Source organism: Temnothorax americanus, unplaced genomic scaffold (genome assembly GCF_048541705.1).
Source record: "Temnothorax americanus isolate GAGA-0224 unplaced genomic scaffold, ASM4854170v1 Scaffold10, whole genome shotgun sequence".
In the NCBI taxonomy this organism is placed as follows: Eukaryota; Metazoa; Arthropoda; class Insecta; order Hymenoptera; family Formicidae; genus Temnothorax; species Temnothorax americanus.
The window spans coordinates 3425227-3452812 of NW_027509231.1; the positions used below are offsets into that span (position 1 = coordinate 3425227).

The following is a 27586-nucleotide window of genomic DNA, read 5'->3' on the forward strand; positions in this document are numbered from 1 at the left end:
GCGGTATAAAAGGTCTATTGTTAAAATATAAATAATCAAAAATTTTATGTAAAGAATATAAGAATATAAGATATATCGATGATGATTAGTTAGCTTCAACGAACAGTCGAAGATACAGAAAGCGGCAGGGTTTATTAAGAATGACAATTAAGAGAACTGAAGGCTTTTGCTGTAGATTCCGTTTCCAATTCTTGCGTTTAATGTTCCCGTTTTAGTATTGCAGATACTCATACAGGTTTAATTTTTTGACAACAGATTGTACGCAAAGTTTTCTCGGGACGAGTTGAAACAAAACTCCTGTGAAACACTCGAACGCATTAGAAATCGCGGCGTTCCGTTCCCTTCTTCAAAGACGATACGGAGACGAAGAGACGGGCGACAATTAAAAAAAGTTTCTCACTGCTCGGTAATCGGCATTTTATGCCTGTCCGGTTCGTAAACACGAAAAGCTCATCCAATCGAACGAATTCGCGTTTGCGCTTTTCACGTAACGCAGAATTCGATATAAATTAGATAATTGATTCCGAGCGTTGATCAATTTCATTTAAGCTCGAGCGATTTTTTTGCATTCTGTATAAAAATATCGCTTCTGAGAGCCGAGAAATTATCCTCGGGATTTTTAATCCCGCGAGAATTATCCCACGATTTACAATTGCAAATAAAAAAAAAAAAAAACCAAAACGAAAAGCTCAAAGATCGAATTTCCCGAGTGTAAACCGGGAAACAGCTCCTCGGATCCAGAAGAAGAAAAAAGCGCACGCAGCGGCCGTTAATTACAGTCGGTGAAGAAACGATCGCGCGAACACGTACGTAATGCAAATAGAAGAGATTTCGGCAGCCTCTTTGTTACGTGTTATATGCAAAAATAGACTTTACTATCACCCTCCCTTTGCGCCGACGAGGAACGACGAGAAAAACCGTCCGTTAAAGGAAACCGCGGTCGAAATGTCGAACTCCTCCGCGTTTCTTCCTCCTCCTCTTCTTCGTTTCTTCTTCTTTCCTCTTCCCGAAAGACTGCACACGCATACGCGTTCACGCGATTTATATTTATCAATGTCGCCACACAATTCCGTCCACGGCGAGAGATTCACTCGCAGAAACCTGCTTCTATTTGCCCCGGGTGATCGGCGAGGGAAGTATCGCTTCTTCGGTCGTTCATCAATGAAATTATCGTTATTGCGGCTGCGAACGCACCGTCATGTATTCCTCCAACAGCGGGTATATAATTATTGTCTATGCATATGTATATATGTATTGTGTATATGTATGTATATACGTGTATATATTTATAGATTCTACAAAAAACGCGTCTTGCATGTTTAGATATTACCCTTGGGCTTGGTCGCTTTTTAACCGCGATTTTACACAGATGAGGAATCGCCAAGCCCACGAACGGACTTCCGGCGAGGTGACAATTTGCGGAGACGAACGGCGTTATTAACTGCTGCTTTTCTTTGTTTTGTTCGAGATGAACTGCCACCGGTGTCTTCTCCTATCTTTACATAGAATCGCTCCTGCAAAACGAAATCGGACCGCACGTTCGTTACCTTCGATATCGCAACGCAAAGCGGACGCGGATCTCGAGGAAACGCATCGTTTTTAAACTAACGTCACTCGTTTGATTGGAATTTTATGGTCAATATATAAGGACGGCGTACAAATAGATGTAGCTACAAATCTAGATGCGAGGAGACGTGGAAAGTAACAGACGTGACGCAAAAGGAATACCGTGCTTGTACGATCGGAGGTACAAAAGTTTCGTAAACGCAGTGTCCCGACGAAGAAACGAATTCCCGTATAACTTGTGATCGAAGAGTTTACGCAATCGCAAAATTGCATGAAATTATACAATAGCTTTCAGCGCGTTTACGGTTACATCGTTTGTAAATCAGTCTGAAGCAGCCAGTATAAACCACTGATCGCCGTAACTTATCGCGATATAAATAATAATCTCTACGCAATAAATATATCTAATAAATATCTAATAAATATCAGTATAACTCTGTACACAAATAATTAATAATACTCTGGTTATAAATACTAAAAGCAGAGACTCATGTAGGCTATATGAATAAAAGCTGCGACGAAATCGTGTCCTTTTTTTTTTGCGTATCATAGGAGCGGACACAATTCAAACGCATGCGACATCGGAGAGAAAATCATAGCGATCGGGGTGATCGCCCTTAAATTATGTTATCCGTATCCGTACAAACGTTTCAGTACAAATGATACTATTATACATCGTCATATCGTAATAGAGACTTATGAAATTGGTGGGTTATGAAATCCGCTAGAACTTAGATTGCTTATTGTATAAGTCCTAAAAGTATATTATGCGTTAAGATTTTATCGGTATCAGATATTGCGTGTTACTTGGTGTTAACCGTTTAGCCTCCTAGAAAATTTGTGTACACGTTGTGTATATGATTCTTTCGGACCCCCTCCGTCCCACCACCTATTACCGCGTTACTCCCTCCCCCCCGAAACGGATGGTTCACATATAGTCACAGTAACGTCTCAAGCCTATATTTGGTCGCAACGACTCGTCAACAATATATCTAACATCCTAAGAATGGCGTAATATTAATTAAACATTCTCCACTTCTCTGCATGTGTTTACAGTGATTAGCATGCAGAAGCATCGTTCTAATTCGATTTCTTTTATCACACATTTTTTTCTCCCCTTCTTCGAAGCTCGGAGGATCTATCTTTGCGAATATTCTATTATTTCAATCTCCGGAAGCGACCTCGAAAAAACGAAACACTTAGGATACTCTCGAAGCTCGCAAGACCGCGCTAAATTGTACTATTCGGTTGTGAACGATGCAACTAGGGTTCTGAGAACTCTAAGCCAACACATGATGATACACAACTGACGCGATCGACAACGGCAACGTTTGTTCGACGATCGACGTCTAAATTACTCGCGACATCGCAAAATACACCGAGCAAAGGTAAGATCATTAATCGGCAAAAGGAAGTTTACGCGACGTCGTCGACAAAACGCTATGGACAAAAGTGTCACGCGCGTTCATTTCTCTCTGTCTCTCTTGCAACAATATTAAACTTTGGAATAATCGCGTATATACAGCCGATATTTGATTACTCGGGTCGCAAGTAGAAACTACCATTTACAGAATACGCTTACATACTTCTTCATGCAGATTCTCCTTATAACGAGTTACAAGTAACCGAACGCGAGGACGCGCGCGATTTAACATCGGTATCGTGTCTCCTTCTTTATAGCATGTGCAACGTTATTATAGAAATTGTAGTGATCGCTATACGAGACTGTCTCGTAATCCATTGTGCGCGTGCACGTATATACCCCGGCTTAATTCAACGCTACATTTTGTACAATTCAGTAAACGCCGTTCCGTGCTCGCGAACGAGTTCGCCCAATCTGGATGCAACTGTGACAACTCTTGTTCGAGTGACCGCAGTGCGATCAGTTAAGCATTATTTACAGTATAAAATCCCCGTGAACGTAAAAATCCTGTTCAACTTAACGTTCCTCGTATCGCAAACGCAAAGGCGTCACTCAACAAACCTTGTATACGCCGTGCGTTGCATAAGAAAGGTACGCAAAATGACGCAACTCATCGTCTCGTTTAAAATGCTATAAAAAATTTCCAAAAAATTGTCCGCCACTTGGAAAAATCCTTGAGATTACCGTTCCGAACGGTGGAATGGCCCTCAACGTGACTGCGGCGATTTGCGGAGACGAGCAAAGATCTAACACACTAGCGCGTTCTCTAGTGTGTTAGTCGCCTGTTTCATATGGTCTCTTGACTGTTCACCGACTGCGAGCTGCGTGACGTTTTTCGACTGATCGGTTCGAGGTATGCCGCGGGCGCCCAGCCCTCCACGCCGCTGCCGATCAGTTTGACGAACCACCAGCCGGCACAGCCGACTTTGAGAAGCTCCAAGGTATCACCCTCGCGCATCGTGACTTCCGACTGTCCCACCGCGCAATAATCGGCCAACGCCACGTATCGTCCGCCCTATGATCGTAAGATAAATGCATTTATCTGTCAAGATATATTGCAAAGGATTCAAACGCTAAGAACACAATAAAATTACTATAAAAATCATCACCAAAAAGAGATCGGATGTCTCCAAAATTCTCGTAGATTGATTTAAAAAATAAAAGAAAAGTCGACAGAAGTTGAAGCCTAGTTCGTAAAAAATTCTCAAGTTTCTACACTAGTCTAAAATCTAGTCTCGGCGCTTGAATTCTGTAACAAAGGAAAGACTCACGGGTGCCGGTCCCGGATTGTCACCAAAAGCGTCTTCCTCGTCTGTATTGCTGTTTTCCGAACTCCACGCCACATCCTCCTCCGTGGACTGCGACACATCGGTCATGTGAGAGATAACGCTGTTGCTGTCGACGGATAACGTTCGCAAAGAGCCCGATATACTGCCTTGAGCTTCCCACGAAATAGTTTGCCGCAACGGCCTTTGAAAGAAGCAGAAATAACGAAATATTCCAAGGATAGAAGTATTATTAATTTTCAACAACACAATTACATACTTGTGATTGGATTTTCCAAGAGCCGAATTTTGTTTGCCTTTAAGTTCGGCTAGCTGGGACATCAGAACACCTTTAATCTGACGTACCCAGGATTGCTTCACGTCGATGTTCGGCGCTTGTATCGTGTGCACCTCAGCTCTACCCTGCAACCATATCTCGAATCGCTTAGCGTCACCTTTCACCGATTCCGTCAAACCAATCTGCGACATCTGCAATTAAATAGAATTATGAATAGAACGCTTAGATAATTACACTTAAATAGAATGAGAGATAATTTTAAGATTGAAAGATACCTTCAAATATCTCTTAAAATGATACGTGGCTTTGTCGTGGGCCTGAGGCTTGCTGTGCTTACAAAATATCAATGCCTTCTCGTATAAGAAAATATGTCGTTGAGATGGTTTTAGTCGCAATAATCGCTCCCGCTTGCTGCTGCTCCAGACACTAAACGAGCCTTGTAACAATAATTCACCCTGTGCACTCAGATCGCCCTGTAAATGCAGAGATACAAAGTATAATAAGAGATAATAAACCATAATCTGCTATCAAGAAATAAAGCCAATAAAGGTGCTTACTCCAAAACCCGTTATCGCAGTTTGATGCATGCTGTCATTAACGCATTTTAACACAACTAGCATGCAATCCAGTGCCTCCTGCAACTCGGTGCAGCACGAAGGTTCGTCGCTATACTTTAACAAATCCTTTAACAACAACTGGTACTTGGTAATTCGCTGAACGGGCTTGAGAAGATATGCGGCGAGCGGCAGTTTATGGCCAAGCTTCTGCTGGCAGGCTGCGAGAAACTGCGGCTCGCTCTGTATCTGTTCGCGCAATCTCTCAGACCGCGGAATGTTTTGACAATAATAACTGTACAATCTAAAGAACATCTCGCGCTAAAAATATAAAGTAAAATTAGATTTTAAGCAGATAACAGCATGTATACACAAGTGCTGTGCGCTCACCCTTTGAACAAAGCACAAAGCGACGAGCTCAGTGTTCGAAATGCAATTCTCCAAGTCCCTTAGAAACGTCTCCCCATGAAAAATATAAATATCCTCTAAATTTCCAAACAACACGTCCGCTTTGCCAACTAGTGCCGCGGGTATCAGATGAGCCATCGCCTCGTTCGCCATTTCCATCTTGTAACCTTTAACGATCGAGCCAAGTTCGGCGACGTAGATTCGCTCGGTTTCCACGAGTTCCGCCAAGACGTGACCGCGCTTTAAGCGCAAAGCTTCGACGTCCCGTGGTTCGCTCTCCGGCGACGAAGACTCTCCCTCTATAGGACTCATCTCCATCTTAAACAAAGATAAGTAGAAAAGTTATATATGATGTCAGAAATTTATAAAATGATATAAAACTAACATATAACCACCCACAAACAGAAAAGAAAATTTACCTTTGGCATGGTATTAGCTTTCTTGAGAATTCTGCCAGACTTTACGATTTGAGGCAGTGATTGTAAGGGTTTGACTGGTTCTGGAGTAACGGTTTGTACTGGTCTGGCTGGTTTGATCAACTGCTGTTTTAGTGCCATTATCCTCTTGTCGCACATCAAGGACACATCTTCTATCCTTTGCAGAACCTACGAGACAGATTTCGGATCGAGACACGCATCTCAGATGATCAGAAATATTTCGGAAATATACGCACCTGCGTGATGAGCGCTTTAGTTTCCGGCATCACGGAATCCTGGAAGATACATCGGGGATGGTGGAATTCCTCCGCGGCTTCGATCAACTGCTGCAGCTCTTGGAGCGCCTGATCCGGTAGCGTGGTGCTGTTCTGCGACGCTAACAATTCTATTCCTCGCGTACACCATGTGTTAGCCTAGTCGGTTAAACAAAGGATTTACTCTTTAATCGAAAGGAGAGCAGGTAGATCTGAAAAGCGAGCTGGGCGTACCTTATCTATACGCTCCATAAGTTCCCTGCACTTGGTCAGCATGTGCAGTCGCCTCTCCAGTCTCTGACTGAGAATGGTGCAGACTCTCTGCAACTCCACGCATTTAGGTTCCACTACGTCCGCCGGGCACTGATGCCTGCCGGACAATAGCTGTTGACCAGCGGATATCACCTCCTCCGCGCGATCTATGTCTCCCTATAAACACATATAATTATATTTATGCACGACAACGCTATTATGTTGATATATGAAAAGAAGGTGCTATGAACACAACCATGGCATGTTTCTCAGTCTCATTAAATCGTCTAGAAAGAAAGCTTCTCGTAAAAAAAAAAAAATACTATTATATTGCGTGCAATGCAGAGATCGAGAAATCATAATGATAGTCACATTCTCAAAAGTTCATCGGTGATCGGACATGAATCAAATCTCCACCGGTTTTCCGATGACACTTATGCGTGCATTTCAACTAAAAGAAGTAAGAGAAACGAAAGTAAGATATATTAGCTTAAACGGTAAATAACGTGTAATCAAAATTTAAATTCATGTAGCGCCTACGGAAATACTTGTCGAAACGTAACGCTTTCTATTTGACTCCAAGACATGATAAGTATAAGATTGAGATATATACGTGATACGTAGATGCTAAAATATATATATCAAAATCACTGTGTCTCAAAATGTATAAACTCTATTACAGAATACAAGTATTTTGTTAAGTGGATTGCTTACCAAGACCCAAATCCACATGGTATGCAACAAATAGGACTATCGACAAAATGAGGAAAGCGGTGCAAAGTAACATTTGTGCATGATGTGCGTTTATATATACCATATATGTTTTACTGCTGATGATCACGTTCAAACCAGATATTACGTGGTACATATAAATACGATAACAGATATTTAAGTGATAAATTCGTTCCTATTCTTCTTATTGTTATGTATTGGAATTTTTAAATCGCAAGAAGAGAAATGGTTTTTCATAATTAATAAAAAAAATACTGGTTTGAAAAGTGCATTTTGGTGCTTTGAGTGCAATGTGTACATTCTGAAGTCCAAAGTTAGCAATGTTGTTGAATTGCTTTCATTAAGGACGTTCTCTCGTCCTTATACTAGAGAAAATCGATTTTCTTAGGATTTTCTTGAAACTGTGAATATACGTTAATTTAGGTGTGCTTTATGCGTGGTATAAATTTCAGTACCTCTTCCGGTATAAAAAATCAAGATACTGAGCCACAAAGTTTCAACTTTTACTAATGAAAAGGTTTTTCAGGCCAAACGGTAAGAAATACGAGGTTGGCCAAGAAAACCAAAGTTGCTCCTCTCGTCGAGTTCTATAAGGAAAAAATGCCAAAATTAAAAAAAATTAAATTTTAAATTGTTTTTTAAACTGCGAGGCTCAGTATCTTTATTTTTTATACCGGAAAAGGTTGAAATTTATACCACGCATAAACCACATATAAATTAACGTATATTCACAGTTTGAAAAAAAATCCTTAAAAAATCGATTTTCTCTAGTATAAGGACGAGAGAACGTCCTTAAGACTTCGTACAATCACATTATCTTCCCACTATATAATGGGTCTTTAACATTATATTTCAACAAACAACTATTTTATACTGTAGGGACAACTTTTATCTTTATAACTTTATACGCTATTTGAAAATGCATAACTCCCGAAGATTCTCGTTAAGTATTTTACCAGTAAAACGATCAAGATTATATTGCAGTATCTCGTCGAGAAATTACTAATTAAAAAAAAAAAAATGCCACGTACTCTGCATATTCGCTGAAATGCCGATGTGTCGTGCAACAATTGCTCCACTCTCGCTTGCGTCTCGCCGACTTCCGTCATTTCTTCCGCCGTCTTTAGATGCTGATCTAACGTCGCTTGCAATTCTCGGAAATCTTGTTCAAATTGCCGCAAAGCCAGACAGTGCCTCAAACGTGAGCTATGATGCGACCAAAACAAGTCGAAGGTTCGCTCGGTTTCCTCCAACTGAACGAGTAATCTAAAATTGAATCAGAACGTTAAAAACTACGGTATATCCGACATGTTACAACAGTCCAAGAATATCTCTAATTTGTAGACTTATAGATTTGTTATTTTAGTTTCTAACTTGCTAAATTAATTAAATCAAGCGAAACGCGAATGATTTGCGAAATTCACGAATATTATATAAAAGTAGTTATTTTATTATTCAATTTATTGAATGTTTCACGTTACCTCTCTACTGCAGCAACATTTCCTAATCTGTCGGCCGTTCCTTTTCCAGTTAGCTGCCGTACGCTATCCAAAAGAGCTTCTCCGTGTCTGGCAGCGCTAAGTATCTCTTCCTTTAACTCGTTATATTCAGCTTGTTGCTGCGACAATAGCGTTGTCGTTGCGATAGTATTGTTAGGAAATTCCACCTCGGCCAAACGTCGCGTGAAAGAGTCTAACGCGAGGGACACGTCCTGCGTCATCGATGAAAACTTTTCCAAACTCTGCGCACAGAGAATAACACATTCATTTATACAGATTACACAAGTTGATTCCAGTATTGTATAAATTCATTTTGACATATTTACAATTCTGTTCTGTATCCACGTGTGATGGCAATACGGCAAATCACCGCCGAGTTGCTCGGTGAGCTGTTCCGTGTCTATGAATTCGTGCAGCTCGGTGATGTTGGCTAAGAATATGACCCTGAATTTGAAATCCTCCCGGAATAATTTATTCGACACTTCCGAGATGGCCTTTTGTAAAAATCCGACTGGTCGTAGCACATACGCGACGTGTACCAAGCCGGGAAAAAATGCCTGGAAAGAAGAGCCAAGAATTTATGATGAGAACAATTATATCTCAATTTATATATTTTCTATATATTTTTTTTAGACAGATAAACGCGCATGAATTATTACGCAACGCGTTGAATGCACTTACAGAAATTTTTAGAAGCACCGTTTTCACTGAATTCCACTTGTCGTTTCTCCGGTCAATTATCAAATGAAACCCAAGATCAGCCTCCTGCAACCTGAGTGATAAAATTTAAAATACAAATGTAATTTAATTTGATTCAGGTGATTTACAGTACAAAAAAAAATAGAAACGTTATCCATAAATTAATCACGTTAAATCAATCAGCTATATCCTTACGTTGGCACAGAAGTAAGATACAGCATGAGACGCTGATAGTCCAAATCAGTCAAATTATGAAAATTGCCATTGTCTGGAAATGTGATTATAGGACATCCCTCTCGCGTTTTTCCTCCTAAAAAGAACGGGCGAGAAAAAGGCTGTTTAAAAACTTGTCCCTTAACAGAAGTAAAATCTCAGAGCAGCTTAGAGAAAATTAAATATTTACCAGCAATAATAGCATATTGTGCTTGGAGAAGGTCTGCAACATCTCGAACTGCCAAGTCTCCATTTTCTATCTCGCCTGTCATACTCTCTACATCTTCTGGAATCAAATATTACCCTTTCCGTTATTACACTAATATTTTTGAGAATATATTTTAGGTTTACAGTGTTGTGTGTGTGCTTAAAAAAAATTAATAATTCGTAACAAATTTTTCCTATAAATATCCAGATTGATAAAAAATGTGGCAAATTTCAAAATTGCTTGAGCATATACACAGTTAGAAATTAATTAGAAATTGCTTCCTCTGTTATTTCATGTATTTGGATATTTGCAACATATAGATATTATTACACATAGGTATACGCTTATAATATAAATCCCCTGAATATGTTTAACGTAATCACAGCGGTAAAAATTTTTACCATGTATTTTCTTCTTAAATTAGAATCGAAAAACCGCGCATGCCGAATTATTTGAGAGAATACTGCACTTCAGTGGGTATCACAGTTGTCGCTCGATTATAGTGAAAAACTCAAGTGACCTAACAATTCCAGTTGGCACTCTCTTATGCAATGTTTACTGTGAACGCACGGCTCAGGTCTCGCTGGTGTACTCGTGTACTGAATGCGAGTACCCGATCAGAGGTTGCACTCGCATGACCTTGCTGATGCCACTGAGCTGAAACAGTTCCCTGCAGTACCCACAATATTGCTGATATAACTGTAAACCAAGAGGCTCTCAAACGGGAGACTATATCCTTAATTATGCCAAGAATCTCGAAAGACGAGGTAGTTAATTTCTAACTACCGATATATTTCTAGAAAGCACCTAGTCTCGCAACGGTTTAACGCCTACTTGCCCGTATAGGAAACTGAACTTCAGATATGCGAAGGCCATTGGAAGGGAACGAGATTAATTATAAATTATATATTGACGCGCCTGTATTTTTTGACATTTCTGAAACACTATCGGATTTCTATAATAATTGCAACTAGAATTTGACGTGCTACGCAATAATTAAAATTTTAGATTTTATCTGACAGTTGTGATTGATCTTAATTTCAACTCAATTTATTTTGTTTCATATGGGAATAAACATCAAATGTATGCTTTTACACGTACACGCTGCAAATAAAATGTATAAATTATACATACATAATATTTGTAGTTAGTAATGAGTGATTGTAAGGAGTTTGCGTTTGTGCATGAATTGAGAAGCACTGCAGCTGTTACTATAGTTACATACTTGATTTCCATGACTGGAATTCGCGGAAGGAAGAAGAAACATTGAAATTCCTTTACTTTTGGGCGTCAGATCATTGAACGCTTCGTACAAGAGGGTAGTAATGAAGGGTCATATAAAAAATAAATTATACTTCATGGTTTTAAAGAAAAAATTTTTATTACATGAAATGAGATAGACTATATATTTTTAACAAATATAATGTAATTAACGTTCGCGTCGCTTCTATTACGAGATAAGTCTTATCTGTGGATATATTATCTACAAACATTTGGCTAAGTGCTTTTTATTGGTCGTAGGAATATTTCGTGCAGTTATCGTTACATCCAGGTTTTTGATGAAACGTAATTTACTTATCTTCAATAAAATAACAAAACTGTATTTAATACAGGCATCAGTTACGTTCTTGTTTATATACTTGTGTATATATAATTTGGTATATATTAAGGGATTATCGTACATATTTCTCATATTATATATATATATTACTGGATTCTCAGTTTAAGACCCGGGAGGGATGGAGCCTCACAGAGCAGGCATATATATCACATCATTGTATACACATGCATATATTCTGTACAAAACTATTTTCACATTTTGTTTTCACAAGTCTTCCACGTTACACCGCTTTCGTTTTCGACAGGGTGATAGCAGGACTGTTAACTACCAGACCGCGCGTAGTGACCTGATAACTCACGGTGCAGTCCTGCAATTTTCTGATAGGCGTCAGCACGTAGGTCTCGCTCTGTCCTAGATCGCCGGTTATCACCAACGGCAGTATCGCGCCGCCCTTCGCCTCCAGGTCCGACTTGGGCGATTTCCGTTGGCCCGTATCGTCCCTCGCGTCAGGCTCGGCCGTGCAGTGATTCTGCGCGCTCTGATTTCTCACGACGAACTCGAGTTTGGCGAACTTCACCTGCGGGAACTGCACCTTCATGAAGCGCCGAAACGTCGAGTAGCCCATGTTCTTGACGTTGGGCGACACTTTCTTGCAGTACCGCGTGTACAGATCGTGAACCGTTTTCCGCGTGACGTCCGACGGCAGGTGCAACGGCGCGTTCTTGGCGAGCTTGGTCTTCTGCTTCGTCTCCTGCATCTCGATGAAGTTCTTCAGGAACTCCGTCGCGATCTTGTATATGTCCAGCGAGAACGTGTTGTGCGGCACCTTGCCGTGATTGCCGTGCACGCGCGGCGTCACGCCGTGCGTCATCAGATGCTTCCGGATCCGCTTGATCTGATAATGCGTGCAGTTCTCCAAGTACAGAAAAGCGTCCAGGCAGACCCTGCGGCCCTGATAAACGTACTGCGCGCGTAATCTACGTCGCTCCGTGTGACGGGCAGTTTGATAGGGATCCGTCAGACAGGCCATTGTCACGCCCATCAAATACATGTCGTGCTCGGCCTTGGTTAGCTCCGCGATATTTAGCCTGTGCCGATAAACCACCTCGGGATTTAGGTCCTTGAAGCACTGATCGTCGACGCATTCGCAGCCTCTCTTGAAGCGTTCCAGCACCTGGGCCGGACTGTCCTCCAGTTTCGTGGGATCGTAACTCGTCTCGCCCACGTTCCGAGCTTTCTTCATCTTGATCTTCGCGACTGTCTTCTTTGGCTTGCTGGTGGAGACGCCCTTGCGTTCTTCGTGTTTCTACAACGAGAATAAATCGACGCGTGTCAAGCAAATTGCCAATTTTAGATTACAGAAAACTGTTTGACATCACAATATTTACTAAATCTAAAGTACATCGGTAAGTTAGCATATTAAAATTTCAACGTGTATAAACAAATTTTATGACTTTTTTTTAAGAAAAATGCAAATTGTATATAAAAATAGGTGCAACATAATGATTTAGAGTTTTACCTTCTTCTCTGCGTCCGTTACTTCTGGCTCCTTTGTTGCTTTACTTTTATCAGCAACAGCGGCCTGCGTACTAGCTTTCACTTTTTCCTTAGCCAGCTCCATGTTATTTCTCGATTCGTACAATAGTTTCCTGTCATGACAAGATAATATATTTTATAACACGGATGAAATAAATACAATTATTCAATATAAGTTCACATCAATATAAATTATCACGTATAAGTTTCTGTGACAGTAAATTGCGAAACAAGATTGATAATATATATATTGCAAGTTTTTAATTTTGATAATTTTTAAGCGTTAGTCTCCTTTTAATTTCAGTCGCACTCTCTGCGCTTCGTTCCTTTCTCCTTTCTCTTTTTAAACGTTTAAATAATAAATTTACACCTATTTCACTCCGAATGCAGAAAGTGTGCGAGAGTGCAGCCGCGTTAAAAGGAAACGGCCGCCCACGTGTTCAGCTGCACCTTCCGCACCCGGGACGCGACAAGTGCGTGCACTTGATTCCGGAGCAAGGAAGAGAAATCGGAGTAGAGTATGTGTAAGATCCAATTAGGAAAACTCCACGAATGCGCTTCCGTGGGCCGCGTGTCGCCGGGTTCGGCGGGCCGGGGTGTCCGCGCGGGAGTGCAGAAAGTGCAGCAGCGAGGGACGGCGAGCCTAAGGTCGAGAATCGCTGATCGCGCCCCTCGGTCACCAACTTTCGTCCCTACGGCCCGCTACGTCGACGGTTCTACTCACCGTGGTGCGACGGGGTGGCGCGAGCCCCACGGCTCGAACGGGTCGTCCGGAGGTTCGACGAACGTCAGGTCGACGGAACGGCGCCTACGCGAGCTCGATCTCGCCGAGCGCAGCAACGTATCGCGCCGTAATTCACCAGCCAGCACTCTCGACAAGTCCCGACGATATGGCGAACGTCCAGCTCGCGTTGTTGCACGCGACGGGAGCGGGGGCACCCACCCAGGACCGGGCGCGAGCGCACGGCGCCCCTCGCCTCCCGTTCCGTTGGCGCGCCGCGATAAAAGGTATCACGGCTTCGAACTTGTCTTGGCGACCAAAAACGTTTGACAACGTTTTTCGCCTTAATCGGGGAAATTTTGGGTAAACTGCAATAGAACCTCCCGTTCTCGTGAAAATAAAATACCAGGAATATCATTCGTTTATGTCAAAGAGGGAAATTTTGCTAATAATTCAGTTAATAATCGAGCTGTTGGCGTTTTGCGTCTTACGGGTGTGTTCCGCATCTAAAAAGTTCAATAAAGAATGGAATAAGAATAAAAATGGGTGAGACTCGACGCTGATCATTTCACTTGCTCGAGATATAAACGCGAGGCGAAAGCTCAGATAATTACAATTGCGTATCTTTTATACATTTCGCAGAAGATTAACGAAACAAAACAAGTATTCCGTATATCTCAAGACAAAGTCGTTAATTCGACCGATATCGAGATCGATTCGTTTTTTGACTCGGAAAGTATTAAGTAATATCGCGCGCGGTGTCAATGTATCCACGACCGTGTCGAGGAGGAGCCTCGACGGCGTTCGTTGTAGTTGGAGGGGAAAAAAAACCTCCCGATTCCGCTTCAAGCGAAGGCGGAAGTGCGCGGATTATTGATTGACGGCAAAGTGCGGATACAGCCCTGGCGCTCAACCCCTCCACCCTCCCCTGCCCCCCGACTCTACACTGTCCCGGCGCGCGAGCAGCGCGAGCGAGGGGAGAATGCCACCCCCGGAGACCGCATGCATGCACAATGCATGCAGCGCGCCGAGACGGCGAGAGCACGCTCCAAATAGCATGCACCGTATATACGCGGGGCACGAGTTCTTTCGACGACGCGACGTAATCACGGATGAGATTCCGCGATCCTCTCGTCTTGTTTGTTGTTTCAATGTCGAGCCTCGACGTCAATTAGCGATGGGATTAAGTAACTCAGGGCTGGTTCGAACTCATTTCGTTCAGATTCAAGTATTCTTGAATTATACTTTAGGTATACTTGAACGAGCTTTTATTTTTCGAAATAATTATAAAGAGTTCGAAACTACGCGCCAACAGACTCGAACCCTACTTATGTAAGGGCCGGTTGTTCCAACCTGTTGGTAAACTAAATATAATAGTTAAATCATATTATGTCTATCTTTATCTAATTTGAAGGAAACAAAAACAAAGACATGTATATGATTTAACTATTAGTTAGTTTACCAACAGGTTGGAACAACCGGCCCTTACTGCATAAGTAGGGTTCGAGTCTGTTGGCGTAGTTTCGAACTCTCTATATAATTACTTTGAAAAATAAAAGCTCGTTCAAAGTTACTTCAAGTATACTCGAATCTGAAACGAAATAAGTGTACCCCTCAAAAAACAAGTTACTTCCAAGTAGACTCGAACTTGGATCAAATATGTTTGAATCTTTTACGAGTACTTTACTAGAAATTTAATGTGTGAAACATAATGTGTGTTTGTACACACATAAATATCTCTTCATTACAATTGTACGTGATAACTTATGCATTATAATAACATGACATATTCGAACACTACGAAGAAAAAAAGAAGTGTCAAATCAAAACTTACATACTCATATATTCACAACAATCTATAATCTTCTTAAAATGAGAATTTCAACTTTTCAATTCAATTTTTTTTCTTGGTCGTACTATATAATATATAAAATAACTTTAACACAATACAATCTCATTTCAAGATTTCCACGTTGAAACTAAAGACATTTTCAAATCAAGAATATTCTTTTTTTTCTGTGTATTGTAAAAGATTCGATTCTTTATGATGGAAAATCACTTATAAATACGTTTCGAATCCTGCAGGCACTCATTCTAAATTTCGAAACTAACTAATCGGGATTCGATTACTTATAGCAAGTACAATGTATAAAATATTATTTCTTACGAATATCATTTGAATCCAAGGAAATTAAACTTGAGATTATTGGATTTGATTCGAATTTTAAATACATATTGAACTTAATTAATCCCATCCCTAATGTGTCGATCAGACATTCGCATGACATACGTCACGCTTCGCGCGGATACGGATCAATCCTTTGTCTCTTGTCGATTAAATACCTCTTTGTTCCGAAAAATTAAAGATATTTCGCACGGTTTCTGAAACGGCGTATTTGCACTTCCCGATAAGGAAAGATAAAGCCATTTTATTCCTTATCGGGACACGTTTCGTACTATCGTTGCTTTCAACAACTAAACCACTCATGAACCACTATAACAACTCGTGAACAGTTTCGAATAATTTACAACCTTTGCGATAGAGAAAATATAAAGCCTGGATGTGTGTGTGTGGTGCATTATTTTCTATTCGTATACATTATATGGGTTCACAAACACAGAGAGGTCTCGAGCTCTTTCTGCCCGCCCAAGGTCGCGCGGAAACCGCGGAAGCGAGTCGCGATAGCGTCTCTTATCGCGAGCGTGACGGGAACAATTTAAAAGCCGCGCGAATTTCGTTTCTCTACGTCACGAAAAACAAGACGCTCGCTTTAGATACGGCGAGGAGCCTGAAAGCATTTGTATAAATACCTAATTTGCACTTCCCGATAAGGAAAGATATAGTTATTTTCCAGATACACGTTTCGTGCAATCGTTGCTATCGACAACTAGACATCACCTCACGAACGATCGAACAATTTACAATCTTTGCGAGAAAATAAAGCCTGATGCATTATTTTTTTGCTCGTATACATATGTGTACTCTATTAAGTATCATTATTAATTATTTATTCTGTTAACAGATTTCAAGAAATGATGGAGACTACGCGGCGTTAAATGAATTAGTATGTCGAAGACAAAGCCGACGACAAGTTTATACTTGAATGATATGCTCCATTTGTATATGAGAACGAGTTTCTATACGCCGCGCGAACGATACGTCGTATGTACGAGCAGTGCGAGTCAAACCTGTGCATTTGGTCGAGCAGTGTTGATGGCAGGGACAGTTGCAGGTATGCGGCGACTTTCGGCGGAGAATCATCTTGGCTTGCCTGGCGGTCCCGATACTTATCGTATTGTCACGGAGAACGCCGCAACTTGTACAATAGAGCCCCGGCGGCGCTGTAACAATCAACGCTCTGCCACGACGCGGAGAATCATCGACCACAGGCTACCGCACGTTTCACAAGGCGACTTAAATCGCTAAGTCCACTTCAACGGTTCGGACTTTTGTCCTCGCGTCTTGAACCACGTTGCGCGACACGAGACCGCGGCGAGGCTGCCGAAGCACTATTATAACACAACAGCACTGTACGGCAAAACGTCGCGAATCACGGCGTACCGAGTGTTTTGTAGATACAGCAGATTGGAGAAAAAGAAATTGCGGTCTCAATTCTGTTATTTCAATTTGTCGAAGCGCTGCAATCAATATGTAATAATTTCCGATCTAAATTCCGTCGATATTATACGTAGAAGAAGAGAAATAATGTATAAAGGATGCTCGAGGTTGCGGCGATCGGAATTTATGCCTCGTAATTTTAGCGTGAAAGCGCCGAGGCATCAGCGCTTTGAGTCACTCTTCTGTACATCGCGGTCGCTTTCTGACGACGTTATATGCAACGAAAATTGGTACACGATACTGCAAGCAAAACTGACGGTCGACGGTGCGGCAGAAGTTCGCTGGCGCGGGAAGTTATCGCCACGTCGTAATTAAACGTTGCGCGATAACATCGGCGCTATTCTGATCGGCGCTGTGCAAGTAGGCTGAGGACTCTCCTACAGGCATTCTCAAATCTGGCGGAGCGCGAGAATTCCCCTTCCCTGAATTAAAAGACACCTCTCCCATTTGAGACGTCGGTGGGCGACGCGACGTCTCGATTTTTCTCGGTCCACTCCTCTGTATACGCCGGTCGAAACGTTAATTGTCAGCTGACGCATAATTTACGTCAATCGGCATGTTACGTTACGTGTACATTATTTTATCCTTTTCGCTCAGACATCGCGGAAACTTAGCAACGTTGCGCCGAACGTTAACGTTCTAGAGACGCGTCGCGCGATTTTAAAGAATAAAAAATATCGCGGAGGATTTTGTTATCACGAAATAACTTTGTGTTTCTGTCAGAAGAATTAAAATATATTATAGATATCACAAATACCGTTTTACAAATCGACCTCACTCGTGTCGAGATAACACCAGTCGCATCCACTTAAAATGCTAATGATTTAGATTCTCGTACTCGATTGACCACGACAGACACGAAGACGAGTTATTGCAATTGCGGGGGTCGTTATTTTTTGGCGCGATCAATTATATATCTGCGTGTTACTCCGAGATTAATATCTCATTGCGGCGCGACTTGCGCGCGAGATTTCTCTCGGCGCCGCTAATAAAACAATAGAGCGGTCTATCGCGCCGTTCTATTTACAGTCAGTTACATCTACCAGGTCCCGACACGGATCGAGACGAACGGCCTCGTCGTTTTTACGCTCTCGACAGTTTGCCACGAGGATGCGCCGGTCACGTTGCACACGATTGCCACGCGCTATATATGCGCTATATACGGGAGAGCCTCATCAAAGTTGCACGAGGGTTCTTTTTGATCGATACCAACGTGTACTCGCGTCCAGCAACCCTTCCGCGAAGGGACGCCTCCGCAACTCTTTGTTGTGCAGAACGGTCGTGAAAAAAGTAAGCACGGTATCAAATTAATAATCGACGTTGCATTAAATTTAGATTTATTGGTAATAAATTAAGTAATTTGAGATATTGCTTTACGATAAATAGCAATCGATATACGTAAAACAAAGACTAAATGGATATTGATGAAATTTTCGAACGGGATTTTACGTCTAATTATTATATGAATGAATATTGATGAAATTTACTGTCAGGATTTCATGTCTAATTAGTATATTGTCAGGAAATGTCAATTTATATTAAGAGAGTCATTACCGATTATGATGTCAATGATATGTCAATCAAAATGTGCTAATGTACGGTTGGGCTGAATCTTTTGTCCCTAATAATGTTATTCACACGTGAATTTACGTATACATTTATTCGCTTTAGCAAACTACTAATGCCAATTGATTTATTTTAACCGTAAGATATTGCTATTTGAAAATTACCGTGCAACATCCCGACTTAGATTATAATTCTCAAGCGATTTATGGTTTAATCTGCGAAGATTTACGACGATTCGTGGCGGGATATTTTCGAAGAAACATCTGCAGTTGAGAATTGAGAAAAATTAGAGTACGCGATATATAGCGTTAACGAACAAGAGTGTGTGTTTCTAAAGTGTGAAATATACACGCGGCGGCGGACGACGACATTTCCGCCCAGCCTTTTTATCGCGCCCGCGGCATTTCCACTCGTTATCACACTCGCGAGATTTCGCGCCGGCTAACTTTTATCGCGCTCGGGAGATTTGTCGGTCGGTTATTCGCTTCGCAAAGGATTATTACTCTGGCGAATAATTTGTCGCAGCCGGCAGCGATCGCGCAAATTTAACGAGCGTATATACATTCATCTAGATTTAGATTCGTTCTTCACGTCGCGCTTCTCGTTCCTTCTCTGTCTCTCTTTTCTTATTCTCGAGTCTCTCTGGGAGTCTTTTCGTTCTCTATACGACCGGCTTCGTTGATCAAGCCGTGGTGTTATCAGCCATGAAACGATGTTCGGTGGTCAATACCTTGGCGGAACGAATTTACTATCGACGCTACAGCTCGTTTCACCGTCGACGGACGTCGGTGTACCACTAGTGTGTCGCCTCGGACAGATTTTAAAACGGGTTTCGATCGAAGAGGAAAATACACCTCGCGATTAGAATTGCGTCTTGAAACTCGACACAGTTCAAGAAACTTTCCAGGTATAAATTCGTAATATCTTTGAAATTGGATAACGTTAATATTGCTCATTCTTAATGAACTCTGATACGCTGCGGCTGTACCGTACAGAGGTTGAAATTCGGAGTCGCTTTATATAAACCTTTGAGACCATCGGTAAAGCGCAACTCCTCTAACCGGCATCTCAGGGTTGCCGGTTGATCTACTGTTATGACATTCCCCGGATGATGTATTGCATAAAAGAAGCTCGCCGGGGTAATTGCGCGACGTGTGGGAACCCTTTCCCGCATATTTTCCGTTGATCACGATCTCGCGCCTCTAATTTACCCATCAAGCGTCATGAGTTCAGGACTCCGCACAGCAACACGCTTTCCCACGAATTCCCGCGCGCCGCCAGATGCATCTATCCGCCGCTACCGTTAAAATCCGCGACGCGGATCACTCACCGCCTCTCCCGAACGACGACCGCGGTTCTCCGCGGAACGCCGCGCTGGATGTCGCGAATCGCGACGATCTATTTACGCCGACCGGGGCTCTCCCTCGGGAAGCAAGTGACTCGCACGTGGGTGGTTGTAGATTATCGCGACGATGATGCACGTTGACAGGCGAATTAAGGACGCGCACGTATATCGGCGCGGCCACTATCGCGCGCGCTCTCGCACATGCACACCGGACGGAACTCGCGTTATACTCGGGGATCTCCCGCATGCGGATCAGCGCGTCGCACACGCACACGCCCGTTGACGCTCCGCGTGTGATCGATAGAACCGCCGCCGCCGCCGCCGTCACCTCCGGCGACTCCCCGCCGCGACCGCGATGCACCCACCGCCGCCGCACTTGACGCGTGGTTACGGGCCTGAGAGGTGCTTTTAATTGAAGCGCGATACGCTTCCTCACGCGAAAATGAGGAAATGTAAGAACGTAGCTCGGAGATGCGTCATCGTCGTCGCGGACGGATGGACGGACGTGCGGAAAGCCGCGGTTCCGGGAGGTTCCACCGGTGCGTCGCGATGCGACGGCGCCATAACGCGGCATCGCCGTAGGGGCGACCCGGTCGACCCTCGGGGCCCGTGCTCTCGATGCCCAGCTAGAACGTGAAACTCATAATGACATCATGGTGACGTTATCGTGACCTTGTTCATCATTTAAGTTACTTGGACATGTCAACGTGATGTCATTGTGGGTTTTGTGTTCTATCTAGATAGAGGTTGATATAGGGAGTGCTTTTCATGTCCCGCGAACAGACGAACTCTCGGCTCGATCGCCAATTGGCGGCGTCCATTTCCATTTTATCTGTGGAAAACGCCCGACAGATCGCGAGACAGGGATTACTTTCGACTACGTCAATTGAAGTGGCATAATAGCTACGATCCTGATCGGCGGGGGAGGCAAGGTACCGAGGAGGGTCACCAATGGCGAGCGAGCCGCATCGACGTGGTGGGGATGGGCGCACGTGACTCGCGGCGTGTCTCCCGTCTCTGTCAAAGTCGGGGCGCGATATCACGGCACATATGCACGAGTTGAGATCCTTTCCCGACCTGCTCCCGCGAAACGCAAGCCAATTAATTCATTCAGAAAGGGACTTACGAGAGGTTTCGCACCTTTCTTCCGCCGCGTGGTCCCGACACTCCCGACGCCACTTGAATAATACGAACAGACGGATTACCCCTTGTGTACCTGTCCTCGGATTACCATACGCGGGAAAAAGATTATCGTGCGATATACGGAATGATTGATTCGGGTATGAGTAATAAGCGATGAATAATGGGGAATAAAGTATCGCGTGCCGTGGCACGTAACTTATTCGTTTCGTGAAAAGTTAAATAAGTACATTATACGAAGCAATGTAATTTCTTGAATATTGGGGAAGAAGAAGAAGAAGACGGCGACGTAGCTGAAAATACACTATCTTTAACATTTTTATAAGAAAGCATTTATATGTCATAGAATTTTATAGCATGTAAATTAACACGCACACAGACGTACAGACATGTATAAATTAAAACTGATTGATAATTATACTTCCAATAATTAAAATTAAAGTTTGATAACTGTCGCGACTTTTAAAACTGGATTTTACGAGAATTATTTGCCGTTGTTAAATCAAGCGTATTATAAGCATTGTACGCAGTTCATCGACCGGAGACAAAGATCCAAGCGAATTTGCATGAAACGCAGATCAGGCGGTTGACGTCATAAGGTGCTGCTTTACAGGTATAGTTATCGAAACGAACGGAGATCGCGAGGAAGGTTTACACGACAAAGGATATTTCGCGAGACGACGTTACTCGATTACTCCGTCAGACGGGAAATTGATTTATCGTCATCGTCAAACGGCTGCTGTAATTCGCACGCGGAAAGAAAAAAATTCGCGGGAGGCACTTTGCGGCGCTAATTAATCCTCGCGGCTGATTACTCGTCATTCGAGAAGGTAATTATTCCGAAGAGAGGGGAGAACGGCGAGAAAATATCGATGGATCATTTAACAGAACGTGCCACTCTCGTGATCAATTGCGGCGATACGCGAATAAAAGGAAAAATGAGTCCCATTGTTTGTAGATCAATAATAAACGCGCGTGTCCGTATGCGAATTCCGCAAATAAATCCGCGATCCATTGTGCATCGGTCGCCGCTTAATCGAGAACGAAAGAATAAGGGGCGGGGAGGCGTGTAGGAGGAATAACGAGAATCGATGAGGAGGAGATCGGCGAGGAAATCAAGAGGAATTAATCGTCGTTTAAAAGCAAGAGGCGATATCACAATTTTTTACGCGCACATTCCTCTCTCTTTCCGGTTAATAATTACTCGAATACCGCCGATAAAATCGATGAACGCACGGAGAAAAAAAATTCTTTATTTGAAAATATATTTAGTTTCAGCGTGAAAGTGTTGAAATAAGATTACGTTGCGTTAGAGCCGGTCTACAATACGCGGAGTAAGCCTGGAGTAAGAAGTAAGAGTAGGCAGAATTAAGCGTTATAGCTTCTGGTTGGGTCTTGATTGGCCGAGCGTAAGTGTAAGAGTAAGAATAAAAGTAAGAAATAAAATTAATTTATTTCGCTTACACCCTTACGCCAGCTCTCTTAAACCGAAAATAGAGCCAGCCCTCTTATGCCCGATCTACAATAGTTGTAGTAAGCCTCAAGCTGTAAGAAATTGACCAATTACAGGCGAATGTGAGGAGAATAATCGACTGTGATTGGTCAATTTCTTACATCTTGAGGCTTACTACAGCTTACTACAGCTATTGTAGATCGGGCATTATGCCTATACTTTTACTCCTTACTCCACGCTTACCCCGTGTATTGTAGATGACACTTTAAACATGCTTGAATGAAGTCTTTATATAGTTCAACCAGTATAGGAATGATTTTATTAGAAGAGGGATGCTATTTAGATATTAAATTATGAGCGTGATTTCATATGGGGTGGAATTATGGGGTTGGGAAGAAAAGAAAAATTTAGAAAAGATATTGTTGGATTACGCTAGATGGGTTTTCAAATTAAAGTTTTGCACGCCGAGATATATAATGTCTAGAGAATTAGGGTTGAGCAAATTAAGGATAGGATGGGGAATTAGAGCTATGAAATTTGAGGATAAGGTCAGGGAAACAAATGAGGAAAGGTGGATTAAAAAGTGTTGGCTGGAGAAAGAAAGTAATGATTGGAACGATAGGTATGGTAAGGAAAGAGAGAAATATTTTAATAGGAACGGTTGAAGTGTTGTGGCGGTGAAAGCCTTGAGAAGGGAGGGGAGAAATTTAGGTAAAGAAATGTGGAAGAGGGATGAGGATGTACAGAGGCAGTTAGAGGAAAACAGGATTTTAGATGCAAGGTATAACAAGAAATATAAGGAGCTAAGTATGGATTTGGAAGGCCGAAGTTATTTAAAGTTGGATAATTTCGACAGGCAGGATCTCGGGGATAGTATCAGAGCGTTGATAAATTTAAGATGCGGGAACTTAAAATCAGGTAACCAGGTATTGGCTAGATGAAGAGAAACAAATGTGTATTTTTTGTAATGAAGGCTAGGATAATATGAACCACTATGTTGAAGATTGCGTTAAGACAAAGGAATGGTTTACAGTATTAGGAAAGGATAGTAAGAAAAGGTTGGAAAAACTTTGGAATGATAAATTGGACACCACCAAAGCGGAGGTATTGCTAAAAGTTGTTAGGGAAAGGGATGCGAAAGAAAAAGATGATAGATATAGGAAGTCAATAGGTTGTGAGAGAGGCTGTGAGATAAGTAGTTAGTGCAATAAGATTCAATAAGAATCGAGGTCCGTGCGTGTGCGTGTGCGTGTGCGTGCGTGTGTGTGTGTGTGTGTGTGTGTGTGTGTGTGTGTGTGTGTGTGTGTGCTTTGTTAAATAGGTTTAATAAATAAGTTATTAGGTATTTAGGAGCATGAGAAGAAGTGTGTGTGTGAATGAATAAGGAAATGATTGTAAACCAAGTCCACTTTCTGGCTGTTATGCTAAAGTTAATAAATTATATATATATATATAGTTCAACCAAGAAAAGAATGTTGAAATAAAAAGTTGAAATTCTTATAAGATCTAGATTGTTTCGTATATAAGCAAGAGATAACTATAATCTTCTTATAAGAAAATTACAGTTTTTTATTTCAACATTTTTTTCTTGGGTTAAACTATATAATGACTTCATTTACTCAAGTTCTCTTCGTTTAACGCAATATAATCTCATTTCAAGATTTCCACGCTGAAATTAAAGATATCTTCAAATCAAGAATATTCCTTTTCTCTGTGCGGCGTGCGGATACTTTTCTCGAGGTGGTTTCGATTGTCGTTAGAAGAACGGATCCTCGCGGGATACGCCTCGATCTCTTCGACGACGGCGCGTTTTGGCGCGTTCGAGGAACCCTCCCGAGCGATAACACACGGAGATCGATAGAATCACGGAGGACCCGCGGTCGCGAACTCGTAGTACACGCCGAGCTTCCCACATCCGTCATCCGTCGAAAACCGTCTCCACTCGACGTCACGCACGCGGGGTACGCAAATAAATGAAGCACGGCCGTCCCCCGTCTGCCGGCGGACTCGAATCGAGAATTTAATCGGCCGCCCACTTCAACCATCCCTCCGTGAGTAAACAAAAAAGAGGAGAATCGTCCGGCCGCAGACTCCGGCTGTAATTAAATTTCTGCGAACTACCGAGAAGAGATAAAGAGAGAGAGAGAGAGAGAGAGAGAGAAGGAGGACGGCGGAGGACGCCCCGAGGGCCCTAGCTGTTGAATCTTCTCGTTTGTCGCATTCGCGTTTTGCGCTCTTTGCACATAAATGCAATTACTTACTGTCGCAAAAAGCAAGCTTGGAGAAGGTGGAAAACCTAGAAAAATGCAGTCTGCAAGTATAAATCGAAATAAGTGCGAAGCTCAACATACCTTCGCAACTTCGCGTATGACGTCAAAACTCAAACATCAGAGGTTGCGAAGTATTGTCGGTCGCGCACACATACACACACACACACACACACACACATACGTGTACGTACATGCACGTGCAACCCATAGTAACGATTTGTCGGGTTACGTCAAATTAGTCGCACCGGGCGGACGGGAGTTTCGAGCGTCGCAAAGCCGCGGGAGATCTTCCGCCGAAGCTCATCTTCGATCCATATATCCGACTCAACGCGACGATGTCGCAATCGCGTAAAACTTGCACCCCGCGCGGGGGAAGTGACTGTGGAAGAGTGCGCGTTCCGGGTGTGCGGGACTCGAGGGAAACCTTCCTCGGGTCTCACGGCACGCCCGACAATGCGCCTATATGCGCTTCCGCGATTCGCGCGATCGCGACCGGCGATCTTACGTCCGCGGCGCGGCGGCAAGAAGTTTACTCGAGAGAGAGAGAGAGAGAGAGAGAGAGAGAGAGAGAGAGAGAGAGAGAGAGAGAGAGAGAGAGAGAGAGAGAGAGAGAGAGAGAGAGAGAGAGAGAGAGAGAGAGAGAGAGCACAGGGCACACTCTCCAGTTTCCTATTTATTTATATCGCCAGCGGATCCCCCCCCTGACGTCGATAATGGGAGGGGTTTCGCCTAAATTATTTGATTTGATTGTTTTTCTCAGTATCGCGCTCAGCTTTTCCTTCAGGTTCGACGAGAACTTGGTGTCCTGAAACTTTTATTGCATTTTTTTTCTTAGATTTTTTAAAACAGATCCAATAAAATTGATTTCCTTCATTTGTAAGGAGGGGGGTTAACCCAAAAACCTCCCCCCTAGGAGATCCGCCAGTGTTTTACGTTATACATATTATTGCGGCGCAATTCTCCCGCGAGGAAATTGAAAGGCCGCCCGCGTGGCGGCTCGCCCCTCCCGCCGCTCTCTGTACCCCGTTCCCAGGTGCGATCAGATCGAAACGTAGTAGGTACACGGACTTACCCGCCTCGAGCAGCTCCAGGTCCAGGTTGCCGCTCCGGCTGCGGCTGATGCTGCTGCTGCAGGCGTTGTAGCTGCCGGAGCGCTGGCGATGAGCGGCCGCCGTCTCCTCCATCGCCCGGGAGGCGCTGCGCTTGAACTGCTCCAGGAAGCTGTCGATCTGGTTCTCGATGCTGGTGGGTGAGCTCGCCATCCTGACCCCCCCCCCCCCCCCCCACGTCAACGAGATCCGTTCCCGCGATTGACACGCGCGCGCGAGATCTCCTCCGGTCCCACCGGCCCGGCGGGCGACGACGACGACGGCGGCGGCAGAGAAAGAAATAAGAAAGAAAAAGAGAGAATCGGAAAGAGAGACACACACGGGGGAGACAGGTGGACAGAGACAGACGGATAGAATCGGACAGAGAATGTCACGCGACGGGACTACATCGTCGAATCGCCGCGTCTCCCGCACTTGCTCGACGCTCCCGTCCTCGTCCTCGTCGTCGTCGATGTTTTCCCCCCCGGGCGGGTTAACGGCGCGAACGCTGCCCGGCCCCTGACGCACCTAGTCCCGCTGTACGCCGCATGTCTGCATTGTCTGCCGCTCTCCGCGCTCTCCCGTCCCCGCTCCGTCGACCACCCGACGTTCCGCGCTGCCGCTGCGGCGCGGCGCGGCGCAGAGTCCGCGGTGCGATACTGCGATATCCTCGGGAAAACACCGGAACCGAAACGACGCAATCGCTCGCGCTGCCGCGCCGTTCTCGCGGCAGGTGTCGCGACGAGGGCTCTCGCCGAGTGCTGCGCGACCCGACCGCCGACCGGCGCGAACCCACCACCCACACCCACCTGACCCCCGTGCCCCGTGCGCGACTGGTGACCCACCACCCACCGCCCACCGCGAGGGAGAGGAAAAGAGGAGGGGGCGTCGATCGGTTCGGTAATTATTCCTGTTAACGCGCATGAAAGGTCGCGGGAAGGATAACAGAAACGAAAATTCGTCGAAAGCAAATTTAGCAAAATATGCCATATACTTATATATATTAGAATTATTATATCACATATTATATAATTAATGTAATAGAATCTATGCCGACGGAATGTGACGGCAGATTCACGGAATGAAAATGGAATATGTGAAATATATGTCATCTGATTACGGAGAGAGAGAGGAAGAGAGAGAGAAAGAGAGAAAGGGCAGATTTCGCTTGATTTCTGCCTGACAGTCTGCTGTCAGATTATGTCGTTTATTGACGCTAAAATCTGCCGGCAAACTGCCCGGCATGCCGCTAATATTTTGCTTTACCGCGGTTTCTGCATCGCGTATCTAAACGAATAATAATTTTTATGTAACACAAAATGCAACATAAAATAAGGTATATGCAAGTCGTGCGTAAAAAGCGCTTTACAGCACTTGTTGCACAAATAACTATTAACTGAGAATATGATGAATGAGTGAGTCTATGAATACGCGTTCGTCGTATCTCGTGCATTCAGCGCTGGACGCGAGCATGGTCAA

General features: G+C 43.5%; 1 protein-coding gene and 1 long non-coding RNA gene across 8 annotated transcripts; one reads left to right on the forward strand and one right to left on the reverse strand.

Annotated features, from left to right (window-relative positions):
• Positions 1–164: 164 nt before the first annotated feature.
• Positions 165–26281, reverse strand: LOC143900619 (guanine nucleotide exchange factor DBS). 7 transcript variants are annotated; one of them, XM_077412226.1, is made up of 17 exons: positions 20142–20670; positions 16816–17136; positions 9791–9886; positions 9583–9697; positions 9370–9460; positions 9015–9245; positions 8671–8930; positions 8221–8455; positions 6440–6634; positions 6188–6364; positions 5934–6119; positions 5497–5832; positions 5110–5427; positions 4828–5025; positions 4535–4743; positions 4261–4459; positions 165–4004 (listed from the first exon to the last, which is right to left on the reverse strand). In XM_077412226.1, exons 2-17 carry the CDS (start codon positions 16886–16888, stop codon positions 3777–3779), a joined length of 3147 nt encoding a protein of 1048 aa, XP_077268352.1. In that variant the 5' UTR covers positions 16889–17136; positions 20142–20670; the 3' UTR covers positions 165–3776. The 7 variants fall into 7 exon arrangements, with proteins under 7 accessions (XP_077268352.1, XP_077268342.1, XP_077268323.1 ...); XM_077412216.1 differs by having other exon boundaries at positions 16816–17155; XM_077412197.1 differs by having other exon boundaries at positions 16816–17265.
• On the forward strand, positions 13375–17661 carry LOC143900858 (uncharacterized). Its single transcript, XR_013257897.1, has 2 exons — positions 13375–13913; positions 16650–17661. It is a non-coding gene; the product is annotated as an uncharacterized LOC143900858 (long non-coding RNA).
• Positions 26282–27586: the final 1305 nt, after the last annotated feature.

Bases quoted from the DNA above. Each gene is read 5' to 3' on its own strand.
- LOC143900619 (XM_077412176.1), bottom strand. From the start codon at position 26,281: ATGGCGAGCTCACCCACCAGCATCGAGAACCAGATCGACAGCTTCCTG. The intron at 9,246-9,369 runs GTAAGTGCATTC...TCTTCTTTCCAG, and splicing joins CGGTGCTTCTAAAAATTTCT to GCATTTTTTCCCGGCTTGGT. The intron at 4,005-4,260 runs GTGAGTCTTTCC...TTACGATCATAG, and splicing joins ACAATCCGGGACCGGCACCC to GGCGGACGATACGTGGCGTT.